Consider the following 13,202-nt stretch of genomic DNA (forward strand, 5'->3'; position numbering starts at 1 on the left):
GTAAACATGTGATACTTGTCTTTGGAGACTTGCATGTGTCCCTTAATATGATTCCTTCATTAAAATATCATCTTTATTAATTATTTGAAAGTTTTATCCAATGCATCCCAATGATATTCACTCACTGGCTTACCCACAACTGTCATCCCCCCACTGTGCCTTTCCTTCTCTTGCCACCCAACTTTGATTTCTTTCTATTTGCTTGTCCTTGGCCCCATCATTTCCAGTTTGTGTAGTCCAGCTATTCTAGACAGTGGGGCCTACCCTGGAGTGTGTTCAACATAACAAGTGTCACATTATTAAAGAAAACTGACATTCCTTCTCTCAGAACCTATCAACTGCTAATAACTCCTGAGCTAGTGGTGGGATTTCATACTTCCCTTCTCTTGTATATGAGTTTTGGTCTGATTTCAGCTTCACATTATTTTTGCATGCTGTTTCAATAGTTATGAGTTCAAATGTTTAACAGTTTGACTGTGTGAAGAAAACAGTTTCTACCTCTTGCTCTTATAATCTTTCTGCCAACTCCTCTGTGAGTGCAATGCTGAGCAAATAATAATTTTTTTCTCACAGCACAATTTATCAGCTGCAGGTCCTTTTATTAATAATCTTCTGCAAGAAGAAGCTTCTTAGATGATGAATGAGAGATATATTGATATGAGTATAACAATAAGTCTCATGGAATTATCTGTTTCTTTGTCCGTTTAGCAGAATAATAGTGTTAATTGGATTATCCCCCATGGCCTATGTCCTTTCTAGCTATAGATTCTCTCCCCTTATCTGTGTTAGATATGCATCTTGTTTTACAGAGAAGGACCTTAAATCCAAACAGAAAGTGGTTGGTTTCTCTCATACACATGTGCCACTATCATACCAGTGGTTATATCTTGCCAAGGCATTCATTGTTGTATCTTGCAGTGTTCAGAACTGGGAGAGGATGGTGAGGATGGTGAGTACTTTTTTCCTTCACCAGTATACATAGCACATTCTAATACCATGAGGGCTGGTCAATAGGAATGAAGTGTCTAGGTTAGTACCTCCTAGATTTTTCCATGTTGTCTGACTTAAGCATTGATGTCTCAAAAAATGGGGTCTTACCATGTTGTTCTAGAGTACTGACAAATTACAGGCAGTAGTCTGTAAGAGAGTGGAGTCATTCTCTGGCACATCACTAGCTAGCAACCAAAATTTGGTAAGCTAATTCTGCTATTGAAGTTTACATTTGTTAACATGAGGCATCTTCTTGTGGTATCATTCCCCTTCTAGTTGTAAGGTAACTGCATTAAAACATTTTTTATATGTATATATCTTAGTAAGGTTTTAGAGTAGTAGATTTCCATATGGTTTTTCCAAAAAGTCTTAAACATTAATCATCTCCCTTTATATGCACTAATCTACTGTGCCCTCCCATGTCCCACAACAATGTAAGGCCTTGCATTGTTTCTCTTTAACACTTTGTATTCTTCTGAGTGTGCTATATTCAGAAGAAGAACCTCATATTAACTGACTCTGTGTTATACTGGCATCCCAGATCAGTAGGCAATTTTGTAATTTGTCATGACTGAGTCCAGACATTGACTAAGATGATGATTTAGGTGTCATAAGCAAATATGGAGAGTAGTAAGTGTCCTACTCACCTAGCTCTATGGTATGTGTACTAACTTTGATGAGCCACCCACTGGTGGTACATTTCATTGTACTTGGCCTCAGGTCCAGAACTGATGACTCTTTCCCTTCAGTGACATAGGCAATGGCATTCTCTTCCAAACCCGACCTTCCTGTCAAAAGCACTGACAGTCACAGGAAGCTGACCTGCTTCTCTGAGGTTGATTCAGTACCTGTGTGCTTCTCAGAGCCGAGCTGGAGCTAGTAAGGGCTTTGCTTCATCTTCCTCATTCTATTTTTCCATCTCTAATTATAAAGCAAATGAAAGGACCAAAGAGAAAAAATTTCTCTTCTGTGAACTCTTTGTTCTCCCTTTTAGTAGGTTCTAGATTCTTGCATTCTTGTGTGTTTTGTTTTATCTCATAGTCAACTTCCTGCGACATCAAAAGTGATAACAGTGACAACAGTTACTGTCATCACTAAGAGAGCTCAGTGTTTTGTAACTTAGAATTCAGAATTCTCTTCTTGAATATGATAATTTCTTCAAGTACCATCCTTCTGTCCTTTGAAAAAAGATGTTTTCTCAAAGAAAATTTGAAAAAAAATGGTATTCTAGGCTAATGAAACAAAGTGTTGACATATAAATGTATCTGAAAGTTTTCCTGTGTCCTGCCTGGCCTCTGGTCAGGACAAACCTCTCTCATCTGCAGGTCACCCAGCAGCTCGGACCCAAATAAACACACACACACACAGGCTCTTACTATTTTTAAACTATGGCCAAGGCAGGCTTCTTGTTATCTAGTTCTTATATCTTAAATTAACACCTTTCAATAAATCTATACTTTGCCTCATGCCTTGTGGCTTAAAGGTACTTTTACATCTTATGTCTTTAGCTGGCAGCTTAGCCTCTGCTCTGTCCTTCTCCTTCCTCTCTATATGTTTGGATTTTCTGCGTGTCTCTAGTTTGCTTTGCCATAGGCCCAACAGCTTTATTAATCAAATAATCAGAGCAACATATTTTCACAGCATACAGAACAGCATTCTCCCATTATGTAAGGGAAGTCAGGAAGTCATAGGAGGAGTTGGATTGAGAAATAGCTTTGATATTTAATAACCTTGAGCTTCTTTCTCTGTGGAGAATTACCTCTTATTAGAATTGTCCCATAGTGTCCTTTAGATCCTGAGATTTGACTAAAATATCTTACCAATAGCAGAAGTGCAAGCAACCCTGTCAGCCTCTTCCTGGGGCCCACCTCCAAAGAGCCCAGAGTTTGGGTTTCCCTTAAAGTGTTCAAAAGTCAACCAAGAATTACAAAACACCCAATTTTTAATTTATTCTGTCAGAAATTATGTAGCAATGAATCATCAAAATACATTAGAAAATTAGGAAGTCATACATGGAGTTATGTGGCAGATAAAAATGTAAGACTGATGATCTGTCTATCTGTCTTTGTCTGTCTGTCTGTCTGTCTGTCTGTGTGCATGTTTAAGAATGAACCCATGTGTATATTTGAAGGATTCAGAACACTATGGGTTTGGAAAGGTCTTGTAGAAACTGCCCCTGGTGTGTATCACAGCCACAGGTGGTCTCCACCGTTCTTCCCACAAATGAACTGTTAGTGAATATGAGTATTCATGCTAACCACCTAAGAAAGATCATGCTTAGGGAAGGTACAATTTTAGTTCCTTAACTATTATAATAAGCAGTCTTATGGTCTTTATCAGAGGGGAGTCTACACATATACCACCAGTATGTCATTTGAGTTTGCAGTCTTGAAGAGGGTCAGGATAAGGCCCAAGCCCATCACACTCTCCCATGAACAGCATATTCCGTTTCCTATGGTTAGAGAAAAGAATTCAGTGTAGGACGACATAACCACTTTCTGGGAACAGGGTTGTCAAAGATGAAGCTGAAACCACAGCTGAAGTCCCCAGTAACACTTTCCCTCTTTCAGCACACAGGCAGATTATACCTTGAAAACAGGAATATAATGGGCCAATGCATCAAAGAATATCAATGGTTTGAAGCAGAACACACAGAACACAGAGAGTTGTAATAGAAAAAAGAAATACTGTCTTCAATCAAGGATGCAACTCAGATAACCAAGGAGTTATTGCTGAAACTGAATAGACAAGAGGGCCCACTGAGTCACAGAACTTTACAGTGATGATGTCCTGGAAAAGGATATTTCCTATTTTGTAGAGTCCCAGTCCAGCCAGTCATGCATGGATTTGCATCTTGGTTGGGAAATTCTCAGATCTGCCCACTGCCAGTCATCTGTACTTCCACTGGGCTGGGCAACCATTCCTATAAAAAGGACCTTTGCTGCATGACTGCAGACTCCTGGTACTCAAGGCCTGGACTACTTTGGAGAACCTGGTGAGTGTCATTTGTTGAGTTGGTCTGTCTTTATGGTCTTCTTAGGTGCTGTATTCAGTTTTGAGGGAGTAAGTATGATCAGTCCCATTGCGATCATGAGATGATGGGTATCTACTAAGCAACCAAAATTTAACAGTGGATACAATAGTCCACTGTGATAGGTGTCTTTTCCTTTTATTTGGTAGGTGAAAGAACAGAGCATTATTCTGTTTCATATACATCTTTTGGTGTCATTTTTATAGCCCTATACCTTAGTAGGTATTAGAACCTGGGATTTACCTAAGCTGTCCTCAGTTCTGCAGCTCCAGACAACCTGCTGGGATGTTACAACTGACAAGGAGGGCAGAAATTTGTTCTGAGATTGGTCAGGGTTCTAGAACTTGAATGCCTGTCTTGAGGAAGTTTCTGTGTGAAAAGAGCCTTATTTATTTCACTGGAACAAAATATTTTCTCATAGCAAAAAGTCATGAAAAAAAAAAAGGTTATTTCCAAAGGGTACTTCTACAGATGGTCAATATAAAGGAAAAACCAGCCTGTTCTAAAGCATTAATAGGGGAATATGCACATGCCTGGAGAGAGAAATGGATCTGATGTTCCATTGTCTCCATCAGTCTTCTCTGTGTGGATCATCCGTGAACACTCTCATTTAATGTCTTTCAGATCCTGAGACTTCAGCACCATGTCTTACCAGCAACAACAGTGCAAGCAGCCCTGCCAGCCTCCTCCTGTGTGCCCACCCCCTAAGTGCCCAGAGCCTTGTCCTCCCCCTAAGTGCCCAGAGCCTTGTCCTCCCCCAAAGTGCCCTGAGCCCTGCCCGCCTCAGCCATGCCAGCAGAAATGTCCTCCTGTGCAACCTCCTTCACCCTGCCATCAAAAGTGCCCACCCAAGAGCAAGTGAGTGCTTCGGCTGTCTCCAGGACCAAGAGAGGAGAAAGGAATCTATCTGAGGCTTCTGTACAAACACTCCCATCTTCTCATCAATGTTTGTCGTGGATGCAGAAGAATCTTCTCCACCCTCTATCCTCCATGTGTCTATGTTGACCCCTGATAGGGAAGGCATTCCCCTCAGGTTGTTCTGCTTCTGCTTTCAAGGCGCTGCTGAGAATGGTCTCCACACCACATCAGTGCCCCTGAGACTCAGAGTGAAGAGCAGCATCTTCCCCCCTGGTCACTGAGGATGTTTTCCAAAACTGACAGTCACCTTGGTTGCATTATTGTTACTTTGGTTTCGTGTCCTGAATAAAGTACAGTTTTCTTGATAGTATTTGTATGTTCATTTTCTCTAAAACTCACTCTATTACCTTCTTGATATTCTTTTCTTTTAAATTTTTTTATTCTTTCATCCCCAGGACATTCTACTACAGCTAAATTTGACTGATTTTTGGGTCCTAACAAAGATTACGTAATGTTAGTTTGCTTGAGTAACACATTATTTCATTCATTATGATTACAACCTCTCCCTTAGTACATGGTAACTCAAGAAGACAATATTATGTTGAGATACATACCTGCTTTTTAGGGCTTACTTTTCCCTGTATAGCCATGTATTTTGCTCTTTCTTTCACCCCTCATCTGAAATAATATTTACACATCCACATCTACCTAACTTTGCTATGTTTTTCTCCTTTAATATTTGAAACATCCGTGCCAACCTTGTATATAAGAGTTCATGTACTTTTCTTAACATGATATGCAGTTTCAATTATTTGCCTGAAGAGCAAAGGAAATCATTCTTTTTGACTGATTATTACTCCAGCACACATAGATGCCACATTTTCTTAACCCATTCATTCACTGATGAGCAGATAGATGGATTATTTAACTTTAGGAGTAGTTTTGAACTCTAGATGGATATGCAGACATCTCTAGTGTATGTTCTATGTGATGACTTCTTTTCATATGAACCCAAGTGATGCTGCTGAATCATATGACAGTTCTCCTTTACTGTTATTTCTTTGGAAGAAACCCCACACTGGTTTCCATATTTGACTCTCACAGTCTGACAGTTTGTGTTCTTTTATTTATTTATTTTTTTTGTTTGGAGACAGGGTTTCTCTGTGTAGTTATGGTGCCTGTCCTGGATATTGTACTGTAGACCAGGCTGGCCTCAAAGTCACAGAGATCTGCCTGGCTTTGCCTCCAAAGTAGTGGGATTAAAGACATGTGCCACCAACACCCGGTTCAGTTTATGGTTTTTTTTTTTTTCATCTACTCCTCTGCCAGGAATAGAGTTGCTGTTTTATTTTGATGTGTCTCATTCTTACACAGGTAGAATGATCTTCTGGTGTAAGTTTGCTTTACAGTTCTCTAATGGCTACTGATGTTGTTCATTTTCTTGTTACTTTTACTTGTGGAAACTCCTGAGTATGACATAGTCTTGCCTTTGGTCATAATTAAAATAATGCATGCCATTTGATTGACACATTCCAAGGCACCCAGTTAATACTAAGTTAGTGATAGGATTGGAAGCTGATGATCCACATCATTTCCACTACACCCCTTACCACCCCCATTTCCATCGGCAACATCCCTATCATCATCACCAATATTAGAATTATTACCACAATCCCTACAATCTATGACACGAGCTAGCACTGACTATCTCCACTATTATTGTCAACCTCACTACTATTATCCCACTAAGAATTTCACATTCATGTCCATGACCATTAGCTACAACATCAACATCATCATCATCAAAAAAAAAAGAAAAAGAAAAAGAAAACAAGGGAAATATTGTTAAATGTACAAATATGTGGGAAAGAGATTCCATCCAAGGAATGTGAGGCCTGCATCAGACTTTCTGTTGCTTCTTATTGTTTCTTTCATATAATAATGTAGAATATTGATTTTTTTCAGGGCATTTTCTTAATGGCATAAATTATACCATAGTAAAATAGTAAATTAAATGATTAACTAGTAAAATATTAGAACTTCATGTTTAGACCTGTCTTTGGTTCATAAAATTGGTTAGAAGTCAGAATAAAAATATGCAGGTTGAACTCAGGGTTAACTACACTAAAAAGATCATAAATCTATGGGAATCAAATATTTAGTTTAATGATAGATGAAAACTGGAAAGGACCATTGTGTGTGTGTTAATGTCTTTGCACACATGTGTTCCATGTCTCTGGTCTTGAAGGTTCACCCTTGGAGAAAGTGTGCTGTGATCCTGTTCATCTGTGACTGCTCCTCAAGGACCTACTGTGGAAGTAACTCACCTTTGGTGTCTCAGCCTGGAAAAAGATTTAGCTGCTCCTATTCTGGTGCCAGTGCTCTCAGAATTAACAGTCTCTACCCCATAAATATTGTAATTAGCATATATCATTGTAAAAAGTGAAGGATTTCATCATGATACTTAAATATATGCGTATGGACTGTATTCACCTTCATCCATTGCCTCAACACATGAGAGTAAACACATGATACTTGTATTTGGAGACTTACATGTGTTCTTTAATATGATTCCTTCATTAAAATATCATCTTTATTAACTTTTTGAAAGTTTTATCCAATGCATCCCAATGATATTCACTCACTGGCTTACCCACAACTGTCATCCCCCACTGTGCCTTTCCTTCTATTACCACCCAACTTTGATTTCTTTCTATTTGCTTGTTCTTTTCCCCACCATTTCCAGTTTGTGTAGTCCAGCTATTCTAGACAGTGCGGCCTACTCTGGAGTGTGGACAGTGTAGCAAGTGTCACATCATTGAAGAAAACTGACAGTCCATCTCTCAGACCCTATCACTTGCCAATAGGTCTTCAGCTAGTGATGAAGTTTCATACTTCCCTTCTCTTGTGTAATGAGTTTTGGTCTGTCTTGAGCTTTTCCATGATATAGTGATATTTTATTTGTATTGAAATGTGATTTTATTTGTATGTTAATAAATTTGCCGTGAGGTGAGAGCAAGCTGGGCGGTAGTGGTGCACGCCTTTAATCCCAGCACTTGGGAGGCAGAGCTAGGTAGATCTCTGTGTGTTCAAGGACACAGCCAGCATGGCAGACACACGCCTTTAATCTCAACCATAGAAGACCTGGAGGTCTGTACAAACAGGCAGTGATGAGGAGGTCATGTGGCTGGGTTTACAACCAATGAGAAAACAGAACAGAAAATCTATATAAAAGATAGGACACACAGAGGTAGCTCTCTGGTGGAGAGGAAGAACAGCAGAAGCAGTGAAGGGTGAGGTTTTCCACTCTTGCTCTGACCTTGTGGTTTTTAACTCTGCAATTGGTTCTGTGTTTCTTATTTAACAAGCCGGTTACATCTACACCATGACTTGTGTATGCTGTGTCAGTAGTTATGAGTTCCAACATTAATTGGCCTGGTTATGTGAAGAAAACAGTTTAGAACTCTAGTTCTTACGGTTTTGCTACCAACTTCTCTGTGAGGGTAATGCTGAACAAACACTAGTTTCTTACTCTCAGCACCATCTACCGGCTGTGGGTCTCTTTGCTAATACTACTGCAAAGAGAAGCTGCTCAGATGATGAAGGAGAAATATATTGACATGTGTATAAGAATAAATTGTTGGGAATTCTTATGTTGCTTTGTCTGTTTAGCAGAATAATAGTGTTAATTGGATTTTCCCTCAGGGCCCATGTCCTATCTAGCTATAGATTTAGTCCCTTATAAAAGTGCTAGATATGTAATTTGTCTTACAGAGTAGGACCTTAAATCCAAACAGAAAGTGGTTGGTTGTTCTCATATATTTGTGCCACTATTATACCAGTGGATATATCTTGCCAAGCCAGTCATTGTTGTGGCTTGCAGTGGTCAGGATGAGGATGTTAAGTACTTTTCCCCTTCCGCAGTGTACATAGCACCTTCTAGTATCATGAAGGCTGGCCAGTAGGAATGAAGTGTCCAGGTGAGGACCTCCTAGATTTCTCCACATTCTCTGACTTAAGCATTGATTTCTACAGAAATAGTGCCTTACCTTGAAGTTCTGGAGGATAGACAAGTTATAGGCAATAGTCTTTAAGAGTATGGAGTTAGTCTATGGGACCCCACCTATTAGCAACTAAAGGAAGTAAGCTATTACAGCTACTGAGGATTGCTTTAGTTAATATTAACTATCTACTTTTGGTATTGCACTCCCCTTAGAAGTTGTAAGATGACTGCATTAAAACATTTTACGTATGTATGTATTTTAGTAAGGGTCTAGAGTAGTAGATTTCCATATGGCTTTTTCAAAAGGTCTTTATCATTAATCATCTTTCTATATATGCTCTATATGCCCTGGTGGACCCTTCCCTCTCATGTTCCATGACAATATATGTTTTCTTTTTACGTAATTTCCCTTTAACTCTGTATTCTTCTGAGTGTGCTATATTCAGAAGAAGAACCTCACATTAACTAACTCTGTGTTATACTGGCATCCCAGATCAGTAGGCAATTTTGTAATTTGTCATGACTGAGTCCAGACATTGCCTACAATGATGATTTAGGTGTGATATGCAAATATGGAGAGTAGTAAGTCTCCTACTCATCTGAGACTATGGTATGTGTACTAAACATTATGAGCCATGCACTGGTGGTACATGCGTGGTACCTGGGCTCTGGTCTAGAACTGATGACTCTTTCCCTTAATTGACATGGACATTCACGTTCTCTGACAAACCCTTCCTTACTGTCAGAAGCTTTGACAGTCACAGGAAGCTGACCTGCTTCTCTGAGGTTGATTCAGTACCTATGAACTTCTCAGAGCAGAGCTGGAGCTGGTAAAGGCTTTGCTTCATTTTCCTCATTCTATTCTTCCATCTCTAAATGTAAAGCAACTTAAAGGGTCAAAGAGAATATTTTTCTCTTCTGTGAACTCTTTGTTCTCCCTTTTAGTAGGTTTTAGATTCTTGCATTCTTCTGTGTTTTGTTTTATATCATAGTCAACTTCCTGGGACATCAAAAGTGATAACAGTGACAACAGTTACTGTCACCTCTGATAGAGCTCAGTGTTTTAGAATTTAATCTTCAGACTTTCCTTCTTGAATATGATAATTTATTCAAGTACCATCCTTCTGTCCTTTGAAAAAAGATGTTTTCTCACAGAAAATGTGAAAAAAAGCGATGGTTTTCTAGGTTAATAAACCAAATTGGAGACATGTAATGGAAGTCAGGAAGTCTTGAGAAGGAATTGGATTGAGGAATAGTTTTGATATTTCATAAAGTTGATATTCTTTCTCTGTAGAGAATTATCTCTTGTGAGAATTGTCCCACATGGTCTTTCAGATCCTTAGATTTCAGCACAATGTCTTAACAACAGCAGCAGTGCAAGGAACCCTGCCAGCCTCATCCTGTGTGCCCACCCACAAAGTGCCCAGAGCCTTGTCCATTCTCAAAGAGTTCTGGTTTTGTCTTCTTCCAAAGTACCCAGAGCGTGGGTTTCCCTAAAAGTGTTAAATCAAGAATTACAAAACACCCAATTTTTAATTCATTCTGTCAGTTATTATGCAGCAATGAATCATAAATATATATTAGAAAACGAGGAAGTGATATATGTAGCTATGTTGCCAATAAAAATGTAAGACTGATACTCTATCATCTCTCCATGCCTGTCGGTTTATCTTGTTCTGTCTGTCTGTCTGTTTGGGTGCATGTGTAAGAATGAGCACATGTGTAGTTTATGAAGGATTCAGTACACTATGTGTTTTAGCAGTTCTTGGAGAAACTCCCATTTGTGTGTATCACAGCCACAGGTGGTCTTCCCAGCACTTCCCACAAGAGAAGTGTGAGAGATTGTGAGTTTTCATATTTACCACCTTAAAAAAAAATATGTTTAGGGCAGGTGTGATTTTAGTTCCTCTACCGTCATGATAAGCAGTCTTATTGTTATCATTAGAGAGGAGTCTAAATATATTCCCAAATATGTCATTGGAAATGGCAGTCCCGAAGAAGGTCAGGACAAGGACAAGGCCCATCAGCCTTCCCTGTGTACAGCATATTCAATTTCCTATGGTTACAGAAAAAATTTAACCCTAGGTAGGAGACATGACCTGTCACTGTGAATAGGGTTGTCAATGATGAAGCTGAAACCACAGCTCAAGCCTCAAATAACACTTTCCTTCTTTTAGCACGTAGGCAGATTATATCTTGAGAACAGGAATATAAATGGGTCATTGCATCAAAGAGCATCACCAAGATGAAGCCAAATACACAGAACATGAGAGACTTGTAATAGAGAAAAGAAATATTGTCTTCAATCAAGGAAACAACTCACACAACAAGGAAGTTCTTGGTGAAACTGAAAAGACAGGAGGATCCAATGAGTCACAGAACTTTACAGGGATGATGTCCTGGAAAAGGGTATTTCCTGATTTGTAGAGTCCCAGTCCAGCCTGTCATGCGTGCTTTTGCATTTTGGTTGGGAAATTCTTGGACCTGCCCACTGTCAGTCATCTGTACTTCCACTGGGGGCGGCAAACATTCTTATAAAAATGTCCTTGGCTGCATGACTGCAGACTCCTGGTACTCAAGTCCTGGTCTTCTTTGGAGAACCTGGTGAGTGTCATTTGTTGAGTTGGTCTGTCTTTCTGGTCTTCTTATGTATTGTAGTAAGTTTTGAGGGAGTAAGTGTGATCAGTCCTGCTGTGATCTTGAGATGATGAGTATCTACTAAGTAACCAAAACTTAGTAATGGATACAATAGTCCAATGTGATAGGTGTTTTTTTTTTTTTCTTTAAATTTGGTTAGGAGATTGACCAGAGCATTTTTCTGTTTCATATACTTTTTTGGTGTCCTTTTCATAGCCCTATACCTTAGCAGGTATTAGAACCTGAACCTGAGATTTATCTGACCTGTCCTCAACTCTGCAACTCCAGAGAACTTGCTGAGATGTCACAAGTCACAAGGGAGACAACAATTGGTTCTGTGGTTGGATGGACAGGGTTCTAGAACTTGAAAATGCCTTTCTTGAAGATGTTTCTGTATAAAAACAGCCTCATTTGTTTTATGGGAAAAAATAATTTCTCATAGCAAAAATGCACAAAACAGTTTATTTCCTAAAGCTTGTGCCACGATTGATGGTAGGAAAGGGAAATGCCAGCATTTTCTAAAGCATTAATAGGGGAATATGCACATGCCTGGAGAGAGAAATGGATCTGATGTTCCATGTCTCCATCAGTCTTCTGTGTGTGAATCATTCTTCAACACTCTCATTTAATGTCTTTCAGATCCTGAGACTTCAGCACGATGTCTTACCAACAACAACAGTGCAAGCAGCCCTGCCAGCCTCCTCCTGTGTGCCCACCCCCTAAGTGCCCAGAGCCTTGTCCTTCCCCAAAGTACCCAGAGCCTTGTCCTCCCCCTAAGTGCCCAGAGCCTTGTCCTCCCCCTAAGTGCCCAGAGCCTTGTCCTCCCCCACAGTGCCCAGAGCCTTGTCCTCCCCCAAAGTGCCCTGAGCACTGCCAGCCTCAGCCATGCCAGCAGAAATGTCCTCCTGTGCAACTTCCGCCAGCCTGCCAGCAAAAGTGCCCACCCAAGAGCAAGTGAGTGCTTCAGCTGTCTCCAGGACCAAGAGAGGAGAAGGAAATATATCTCTGAAGCTTCTGTAGAAACACTTCCATCTTCTCATCAATGTCTGTCATGGATGCAGAAGAATCTTCTCCATACTTCACCCTCCATGTGTCTGTGTTGACCCCTGATAGGGAAGGCATCCCCCTGAGGTTATTCTGCCTCTTCTGTCAAAGGGCTGCTAAAAATGATCCATCAACAATGGTTCAGGGCCCCTGAATCTCAGAGTGAAGAGCAGCAGCTTACTCCCTGGGCACTGAGAGTATGTTTTCCAAAACAGACAATCACCTTGGTTATGTTGTTGCCACTCTGGTTTCCTCTTCTGAATAAAGTACATTTTTCTTGATCATATTTGAATGTTCTTTTTCTCTAAAACTCACTCTATTACCCTTTGTTATTCTCCTGTTCCTATATTTTTATTCTTTCATCTCCATGTCATACTTCAGTAATCAGGTTTTGACTGAATTATGGGTCCTAAGAAAGATTACTTAGTGTTTGTTTGTTTGAGAGACACATTATTTCATTCTGCATAACTACAGTCTCTTCTTTAGCACATGTTAACTCAAGAAGATGAGGTGATATTCAGATATGCATGTGCCTTTTAGGATAAATTTTCTCCCTACATCCCTATGTATTTTGTGCTTAGTTTTCCCCTTCATCTGTCTAATACTTACACTTCTACATCAACCTATCCTTGCTATATT

The 13,202-nt window shown here is 39.7% G+C and overlaps 2 protein-coding genes across 2 annotated transcripts; both read left to right on the plus strand.

The window, feature by feature from the left end:
- Nucleotides 1-4,664: 4,664 nt before the first annotated feature.
- LOC118585348 (small proline-rich protein 2E-like) lies at nt 4,665-4,883 on the plus strand. The gene has a single exon (XM_036189800.1). It carries the CDS (start codon nt 4,665-4,667, stop codon nt 4,881-4,883), a length of 219 nt encoding a protein of 72 aa, XP_036045693.1.
- Nucleotides 4,884-12,177: 7,294 nt separating this feature from the next.
- Nucleotides 12,178-12,477, plus strand: LOC118585311 (small proline-rich protein 2G-like). The gene is made up of 2 exons (XM_036189700.1): nt 12,178-12,225; nt 12,307-12,477. The coding sequence occupies exons 1-2, from the start codon at nt 12,178-12,180 to the stop codon at nt 12,475-12,477; spliced, it is 219 nt and encodes a 72-aa protein (XP_036045593.1).
- Nucleotides 12,478-13,202: the final 725 nt, after the last annotated feature.

The sequence above is a fragment of the Onychomys torridus genome, chromosome 6, assembly GCF_903995425.1.
Source record: "Onychomys torridus chromosome 6, mOncTor1.1, whole genome shotgun sequence".
NCBI classification, from domain to species: domain Eukaryota; kingdom Metazoa; phylum Chordata; class Mammalia; order Rodentia; family Cricetidae; genus Onychomys; species Onychomys torridus.

What these genes read in the sequence shown, in the direction of transcription:
- LOC118585348 (XM_036189800.1), top strand. Translation starts at nt 4,665, where the DNA reads ATGTCTTACCAGCAACAACAGTGCAAGCAGCCCTGCCAGCCTCCTCCT.
- LOC118585311 (XM_036189700.1), top strand. Translation starts at nt 12,178, where the DNA reads ATGTCTTACCAACAACAACAGTGCAAGCAGCCCTGCCAGCCTCCTCCT. An exon ending in AGCCCTGCCAGCCTCCTCCT is followed by an intron (nt 12,226 to 12,306) that starts GTGTGCCCACCC and finishes AAGTGCCCAGAG; the next exon opens with CCTTGTCCTCCCCCTAAGTG.